The 9,429-nt window shown below is 42.5% G+C and overlaps 1 protein-coding gene across 1 annotated transcript in view; it reads right to left on the bottom strand.

Moving 5' to 3' along the window:
- Positions 1-1,771: 1,771 nt before the first annotated feature.
- The window catches only part of TYRO3 (TYRO3 protein tyrosine kinase), a 364,403-nt gene continuing 356,745 nt past the window's right edge, over positions 1,772-9,429 (bottom strand). Inside the window, exon 19 of the mRNA XM_069208762.1 lies at positions 1,772-7,235. Within this exon, the coding sequence (XP_069064863.1) occupies positions 6,842-7,235 (394 nt within the window). The 3' untranslated portion in view covers positions 1,772-6,841. The remainder of the gene's footprint in view (positions 7,236-9,429) is intronic.

Below are 9,429 nucleotides of genomic sequence, written 5' to 3'. Positions count from 1 at the left end.
AAGGCTCTTCACAGCCCGCCCCGACAGAAAATGGCCCCAGGGTATGGGATCTCCAGGGCTTATAAAGACTTGGGGACTATTGATGAGGATTCACTGGGAGAGAACAAGGTTCACAGGAAAGTAACTTTTCCTCCTTTCCGAAGCTACACAATTGGCACAACAATTTATTTTCTCCAGACCCCGACCTCCTCAAAGCCTTTCCTTCACCAAAGAGAAGGCAGGACATTCAGACGATGACTTTATTGTCAGCTGAACACTTACCCTGGTCGTACCACTGTGCCCGACGGTTGCATTCATCATTTTATCCATGCTTGACTACATGTAAGAAGATAAAGGCAACACTGAGACCAATGGAGTCAGGTTTGGGGCAATGTGTTGGGCTAAATCTGACTTGTTCATGCTCTAACTTGGCGGTTCTGTTTATGGTTCTGACCAGAAGCACTGGTATCCATAGAGGCCTTTTGCACACCAATCCCCTAATTCAAATTAGTGATGAATTCCTGGGAGGCAAGACAGTGAATGGCCACATACATCTCATCGAGCTCATAGTAGTATTCTGAAACACAACACTGTTACAATGCATTGTGTGAACTAGAGGAGATGCTGAGTCAAGAGTACGTTGCACTGAGGTTCTCAGCCTGTAAAGGTTTTACAGGTAAGTATTAACTATATATAATACCTAGTGGCGGTTGTCACTAGGTAGTTATAGTAAAGACAGGGTTTACAGGTTGAAGCAACATATTTTCTCCAAACTGGTGAATAATGTGCACTAAGGGCCAGATGTAGAAAGGGTTTTGCGCCTCGCAAACAGCGAAAAACGCCGTTTGCGAGGCGCAAAAGCCTCTCCGGTATGCAGAAATGCATTTTGCGAGTCGGATCCGACTCGCAAAATGCATTTCCGACTCGCAAATAGGAAGGGGTGTTCCCTTCCTATTTGCGACTCGCAATGCAATTCAATTCCATTTGCAACCGCGAAAGCGGTCGCAAATGGAATAACAGTTACCATCCACTTGCAGTGGATGGAAACCCAGTCGCAAACAGGAAGGGGTCCCCATGGGACCCCTTCCCCTTTGTGACTGGAAAAAAAAAAAAAAATTCAGAGCAGGCAGTGGTCCAATGGACCACTACCTGCCCTGAAAAAATCCGAAACTAAAGGTTTCGGTTTTTTTTTCAAAGTGCAGCTCGTTTTCCTTTAAGGAAAACGGGCTGCACTTAGAAGAAAAAAAACTGCTTTATTAAAAAGCAGTCACGGACATGGTGGTCTGCTGTCTCCAGCAGGCCACCATCCCCGTGAGTGCCCATACTTTGAATGGGGTCGCAAACTGTGACCCACCTCGTTAATATTAATGAGGTGGGTCTTTGCGACCCCATTGCGAGTTGCAGAAGGTGTCTGAGACACCTTTCTGCATACCAAATTGCGACTTGCAATTTGCGAGTCGCTGGGACTCGCAAATTGCAAGTCGCAATTTGGATTTTTGCTACATCTGGCCCTTACTGTGTTAACTACGACCACTTTCTAAGTGTGGGCCTGTTCTATTTAGAGATGCATTCTCAGTGAAGGGAATAGTAACCTATGATGTTTTCATCACCTGAAGAGGATATGGAAGATACTAAGTATACATGCTTCGACAAAATTTGTCACAGATGAAACACAAACAATGCACCAAGAACACGGCATTTCCTGTAAATTGTTCACTTGGTTTTCAATGTTACAAATGGATGTAGTTTCTTTGAAAGTCTGACATCAACACACACAAGCGGAGAGAAAAGATTTTTCCCCAAAAGAGCGCAGTTTATTCGTTTTCGACTCTAAAATACAAAATATAGTTTTTTATTTACATAAAAGTATTCCATTTCAAAACTCATTTTTATTTACAGCATAGAGCAGTTAAGACCGTAAACGTGGCTTGAATACTGTGGCATTCTAGTGCAGATCCCAGCAGACAGACCGAAATTCACATAAAGGAGAATGAAAAATTCCGAGCAGAAACTGATGCGAGTGAAACTCCCAGCCACCATCAGCTCCAAGAGCCCAACGCTTGTTGAACCACTTTCAATAAAATGCTCTCAGCGCTCTTACCCACGGAATAGCCAAAAGACACAGTGCATCTGTTATCACGGGGAAAGGCAAAAGCAGATGATGGATTACAGTTCCTGGATGAGACAATATTATGCAGAGTTCAGTAGTCAACTAGGCAGTGTCAGCAGCTGGTAAAGCTCACCTCGGTCAAGGTGAAACATGTAAAGGTCACTTTGAAACTGAGATCAAGGCCACCTCGTTTGAAAACCATTCAGAAAAGAACCACAGAGTACACCTTATATGGGACGATGAAACTCTGAGTGTTGCCTCGTGCATCCGACAAAATAGCTAATTTCGCTTATGAAGAGGGCTTGTGAGGAGCACTATTAAGTGCACTTATGAGTAAATAAAATACTCTACTTGATACATGGGATAAGATAGGACTGTTAGTTGGCCTGCTTTATCTTGGACTTGGAACAGTTCTTCAGGAACGAGGCTTATCCCAGCCTTTCGCATTCTGAAGAACTGAACCTTTTGGAGAATCATGTGAGGACAAACATTGATAACTCTCTAAAGTCATGCCCACCTGGGGTAGCACATCAGAGCGTGAAATGGCTGAGAAGTTCACTCGATCCCTTCTCCTCTGCCCACTTTCCCTGCTGCTAACTTTCTAATTTAACATTGCTCTTAAGTGCTTGACGGAGTACAGTGCATGACCAATGTCCTCCTCCATTGCTGGCCTCCATGAAGGGCTTTGCAGACTTGTTGTTCTCTAACCCTCAGCAGAAAGCATGTGTGAAGGTGTCAATCACTACTATACAGGGCCATGCCTAGCAACATTCTGCGACAACATTGTACACGCCTTCCTTAAAATGAGAAGGGCATCCATACCCAATGACATGTTTCTTATCCTGAAACAGTCTCCACATTGAAACTACTGTCCTTGAACATTATTAGAATGTTTTAACAAGAGTAAGGCGGGGTTACTAGAAGCGAATGTGCACATCTGATTTCAAATTATTGATGTTTTTAATAGCAAGCCCTGCGCCGACACTAACCTGTCCCCCTGCGTGACATTATGGAAAAAGGAGTTGATAAATGGGAAAGCATTCATAAATAGAGTTTAGGAACAAGAACATAGCATTTAGTAGATTGACTGAAAGCCAGAGTTTCCTTTAGGTTCAGTAATAGACCAATCAATTGTAGAAGAAATGTGTGTTCTTTAACTATGCGAGAATGTGCATTTCACACTTCTGCAGCTTTTTAGTGAGAACCTTATTAGCATCGAACTATTTGTTTTGGGAAAATAAACAGAACCTTTGTACCACTTTCTAAAAATTAATGGATCTTGCCATTCACCCTGCACAAATTCTGCCATACAGGTGAATTTAATGTGCATTCGAGTGGGAAATCAAGCAGGGCTTGATTTACACACACACACATATGGAACGCACACAACCTGCATCGACAAAGAATATAGCCATTAATTAACTTTTTCAATGCCAGAATCAGGTGCACCATTCCACGACAAAGAATGTATCTCTGTTTTTTAACTTTAATGGTAATGTAAATATGGGAACACTCTATATACTTAAAATAGAAATTAAACGTGCCAAGACACCACTGGGTCATGTTCACAAAAAACGTTGAAATGCATGGCACAAAACCACTAATTACACTGATCGTCCACCAGGCATGAAAGGTGGAATGCTGGAGTGTTTTTTTTTAATAACCGAACATTTTATTTTGTGTTTTTTTCAGGGTTTTGCCACTGCAACATACGTGTTGCTGAACCTCAATTTGAACACTCGGCCATTCTCAAATGGTCAAAGAGAAAACTCTAGCCTATTTCCAAACACATTATTGAATATGAAATTTCCTTTGCAGGTAAAAAGATAAATTAGTCTTAGAAAAGGCCTAGCGCCGTGATACTAATGAGCAGGCTGCAAACGTGTACTTCAAGGCGCTGCTGGAAAGATGCTATATTGCTGCACTGCAAAGTGGTCCAATTCTTCAGATTTTTACTAGTATGTAGTGAATAAAACTATTAGAGGTTCTGCCTTTTTTGAGGCGAAAGTAACATTGTTGGCTACTCGATTCACTATTTGAAAAGCCTTTTGCATGCTCCTTACTCCTTAAATAATATGATGTTTATTTTCACTGTAGCACTGCAAGTGCATTCGTTTAAGTCCTGCGTCTCGGGTATTGGGCAAAGATTGTCTGGTGCGCTGACGGCACTGTAGCAACATGTCTGATGTCAAAAGCTGCGACAAGAACACAGGGTTATTTTTAATTTCTGTAATGTGACTTCAGGGGCAACAGGAAGCAGGGCAATGCATGCATCAACAGTAAGTTTCGTTACATGAAGAACATGTGGCCGAGTTTATTTCTGCATCTGTTCGTTCCAGCAGGTAAGGCTTACTGGTATCTTGTGGTACCAGCCAGACGGATCAGCACTGGTAATTGCTGTGTGTGCATTTTGTATAGGAACTCTGAGGCACAATCTCACAACATAATAAAAGATACAGAAGTAAGTACATTCCACTAGTGTTACAACTTGGCCTGTGGGATCAGTTTGAAGGATTGAGCTTTGCTCAACCATGTAAGAATCTGATGTTACAGCCAGGCCTTCTGAAGCCAGAGAGGTTATTAAAGAGCAGATGCATCACTCTGAAGGCCTCATGGGACAGGCACATATTCTGCTGACCGGAAGTGGTGCACAAGACAGTGGCCCATATACTGTGGTGAGCGGAAAAGGAAATCGAAGCTAATGAGTGCTAGGAGAATCTAAATCTCTGTTAACAGTCCCTGGAACTGTACAACGTTTTCAGAGGGGTCTATATACTAATAACAGAACTGTCAGGCCTAAGGGGACAACATCGACTGAGTGTAAACAAATGCATCTAATTTGGGGTTGGCTGTGTCTCACTGTGGTTAGTTAATGCTTGGGTAAGAGCCTATATTTCTGTGCAGCTCCCATTTGTTTCGTTTTTTTTTTGTCATCAGTATAGTGCTTGAATGAGTACATTATTTTAATGTAATGTAAAATTTTGACCTCCTAGAATTTGAGAAGGGCAACATATGCTTAAGTCTAGGGTTGCTTAGGCACTTCAATTGTTGACTTTGCTGTGTAGTGGTGTACCTTTAAAAAAAACACTGGTATTTTTATGAATATTCTACAATGACATACTCTTTTAGGGACCTGTTGTCTTTTGCTGAAGTGTCATCAAAGGCTCTTCTGGGTTTCCACTCTAAATCATTAAAATTGTTAAAAACACATGTTTACATTACTGTCCTGCTCTAGTTATTCTACGCTTGTATTAGGGACTTCAAGTACATTTGAACCACGAATAGCTGTTTTGTTTTTAAACAGTGGTTAAACACAGTTTTAAACTTAGCTAAAAAGTAACCCTGGGGCACCATAAAATATCTGAAGACTTGTCAGGCGGCTAAAGTGTTCGAGAGGACACATTTCATGCGCTGAGGGAAACAGTTACAGGGCGTGTTGACAGGTACCACCATCCATACAAGTCATCACTGACATCTCTGTCTTTCTTTTTGTTGCCACAGGTTAATAGATAGCATGAATTGAATCATCAGGAAAAGCCAAAATAAATGTTCATTAACTGATATTGGCTGACTAGACCAGGTCTAGATTTAAAGCAAAATCCCCGTGAGGCAAAAACCACAATAAAATAAGCAAACGACATACACTTAAACATGTACATCATTCTGATGGCACAGCGACTGCATAAGATTGGTTCTACTATTGTCCCATCTGAAGTTTCATTAAGTTATTATGAAGCCCGTATTTTTCTAGCTTGTGTTTCGATCTCTTAGCTCTGTGCATCTTTCCAATCGCCCCACTCATGTTCCTTTTATCATTATTGTTTCAGAGTAGGACAAGCCAGGAAGACCACTAGTCCATTGCTTAGTCACTGTACGGAGCAAGCAGACAAGGTACTGATAAGCAAAAGTTGCTCCTTTATGTCTGTTCTTGGCAATGGAGCTATCTTTCAGGAAGAACTCAAATATGCCACCAGGGCCTTGTACAACCCTCCTCCCCCTTTAAAGAAGAGAGCAGGTACAGTCTCCCACCAAAGAAACATTTTTTGAAGCATGTAAGCTTCAACAGAAAGCAGTGGATGCCTCACACGGTAGTTCTTAAGTGACGAGATGAGTTATCTGATGTGCAGTGTAGTGTTGGGGTTGCCAGTTATGTGAGGATCTGGGGAAACATACATAGGAGGAGTCAAACATCTTTCTGTGCATTTAGTGTGCATGAGCATGTTATATATTCCTGTCTGTCTGCGAAAACGGGAACAGAAATACAGCATTAATTCACATAAAATGGGCCCCTCAAAAAAAAAATGTGAGGAGATCGCATGTCAAATTGATTATGACGTAGGCACCCCTTACTCTCGAGAGCCACAAACATTCACACCTGGAAGAAAACAGAGAACACAAAAATCTATCTTCTGGCCTCTGTTCAGAGCAGTCTTTACATTTGAACTATATAAAAAAGTTTGTGTTGCCGAAGATTGCACACTTGCACCGTCATGTTTTTCATGGCAATATTCCATTTGTCACCACAAGTTAAAAAAGTCACACTCTTAGTTTATTGAGTTTATAGAGTCTGTAAATAATCCAGGATGCGCCATTTAACTTAAACTTCAAAGAGTACGTTTTCTCTCTTGACTTTGTGTAGCGAATGAGTATGGTTGGCCACTGGAATGCAGGTCCTGCTGTAGGCCTCCTCTTACAATGACAACGGCAGTCGTTTTCTCATTGAGGATGATAAACCCTGGAACTGGTCTTTCCTCAAATATCGATGACAATACTGTCTTCTTCAAACACTAGTTGGTCCTCCTCTTCGTCTTCAAGTAAAAGGCTCCTGATTTCACCTGCATGCGTGCTGGAATGCCTTTCATCGTCCTCGGTAAGGCACACTGGGTTCATGATGTACCGGTAGTCACTAGTGATAGCAGCACTAGCTGAGGCTTCTGCCCCGCTTTCCCTTACTTCATCCTGGTCCGCAAAGGGAGGATCATCTCCAGAGGCATCCAGACCCTCCCCAATGTTGATGTACAACTCATCCTGGCTGGCTGACAGAAGGGACAGCCTTCCCCAAATCGCTTCCAACTGTCTTTTTAGTGTCGTGAAATTTGGCCGGTTTTTGGGATCCGATTGCCAGCATCTGCACATCATCTCGTAGCTGCAATGACAAAATAAAATACATTAATCTAAACACATGGAAAATTCACCACCAGGAAATGTAAGACATTTAACTAATGTTCCTCTACGTGCATTTGTGTAGTCCATTTCTACCTTTTGTATCCTTGAGATGTGGGCGCAGTCCACAGTACAGGGATTCTTGTACGCCAAGGGCCTCATTACGAGTGGCCAATTTTATGGGGTGGTAATACAGTACCTGGTAATACTAATATCATAGGGCACAGTACTAAACCACTTTCCAAGTTCTGCATCTTAGAATGGAGAGAATACAGAAATACTGTATGCTTTACCCCATGACGAGCTGCAAAATTCAGAAGATTGCGTTTTTTTCATTGCACAAATTCTACCAGATATTAGCTGGCAACATTTGTGTGGGAGTAAATTTAAACATTTGTGCTTGAATCATCCCAGTCATCGAGGCCGGCTGCACACTGTATCATATAAATAAACAGTACCAAAGCTAAGCTTTAGTATATTAAAGAGTCCAATTTGTTGGCCTATCCACATCATTTGAAAAGAACCAAATGTCAGCCAGTCAGAGTGCAGGAGGCTAAGCGCCCCTCCTCTCAAGGGCCACATACCTCACATTTCTTACCACACTTTGTGTGAATGGAGTCTCCCTGAGTCCTGCTCAGTTTTGAGAAACCCATTTGTGACATCTGAAAAAGATTTTGACTATTACTTTCTGAAACAGCAACCTGCCTCACCCCTGGGTGAACTTTCCTGACAGGAATTATGGCAGGGAACTCTAGAATTTCTTGAAGGTCTCCACAACCTGTGCAGTTTGATATCAGCTAACTGGGATTTCTGGACTTGGTTCAGTAGTGTCCCCTGGCAATATGTTATACTGTGAAAACAGATTATGCGCTTTCTTATTCAGACTGGTTGTTTTCAGGCTAGTATGTACATATTTTGTCATCGTTATGCCCTATGTATTCGTCTTTCTAATTTTAAATATTTTGCCATGCCTCCATATTCACTGCCTCAGTAACTCACTGTTTTACACTGGCTGCTATATTGACCCTACAGCAGCCTGTTCTGTGATGGCTAACTCTGCATCCTACCTTCCTTCCTGTTCCTGCTGCCTCTAAACATGTCCCTTCTAAATTTCCAAGTTTTAGGGTAATTTGTAAACTGTGCATTGCACATTAGGGAGCTCTGGTGGCTACTGCTGTTGACTTTGCAACCGTGGGATCTAGACTCAAATCCTGACTTTGGCTCAACGTCCTACGATTCTGAGTAAATCACTTAATCTCCCGGTTTCTAAAAACAAAAAGGAACTAATCGAGTTCTGCTGTAAAACGCTGTACATCCTTTGGCCAAGTTTGTGCTACAAAACTAGAATGATAATGACATTTTGACAGCGTTTTTAACAAGGGCTAGGGCTTGTTTCTATATCATTCCCCTCTTGTTCTGGATACCTCTGCCCCTCCCTTCTATACAAGCGGTCTTCTCTCTTCCACAGATGCTGTCTGCTTCTTAATGCACCCCTACTGCACTGACCGCCGCTCCATCCCTCCCCCTGCAATGTAGGTCTCCGTCCCTTCACTATCTGCTGAATCCACAGGTATCCTTCTGAATCCAGCTCCCTCTCTTCACTCCATCCTGTATCAGCCAGCGCGCTCCCTTACCCTCCTACACAGACCACCGGGGCCTCCCTCTCCTGCCCTGGCTGCTCCTGTATTTCCCCAGTACTTGCTGCCTGTGGCCACTCCGTCCTTACTAGCTGTCCCCGTTATCTCACTATTACATATAAAGACGCGGCATCTTTCTCCCCGCTTTCAGAGAAAACTCTTTTCTGCATTATTTTATTCGGACTCAAAGATTTTGTACCCATTTCTTTTACACAGTAGTGTGTGCTGCAAGTGAGAAAATGTAAGGCAGCCTTTATTTAGGCTAAAAACAGTGTTGATTGTGGTTGATCAATCACAGTTCTTTTCCGTACACTAGGGCTCATATGCAGTCTGGTTCCAGAATCCAAATGCTATCATTGACTATACCTCAGTGCTTAATTTGTGCTTGTTGTTTCCAGTGCTGAGCACCGGCACTTATTTTTGAGGGCCGGGGCTAGCTCTTCTGCCTCAAGCATTTGCTGAGAGCAAAAGACACATATGGGAAAGACGGAGGAAGGGAAAAACGAAAAAGCGTCACAATGGGAGAAACAAGAAAGCTTT

The sequence above is a fragment of the Pleurodeles waltl genome, chromosome 9, assembly GCF_031143425.1.
Source record: "Pleurodeles waltl isolate 20211129_DDA chromosome 9, aPleWal1.hap1.20221129, whole genome shotgun sequence".
Classification (NCBI taxonomy): domain Eukaryota; kingdom Metazoa; phylum Chordata; class Amphibia; order Caudata; family Salamandridae; genus Pleurodeles; species Pleurodeles waltl.
The sequence above is the reverse complement of the archived record's forward strand: the minus strand, read 5'-3'. Positions and strand labels throughout refer to the sequence as shown.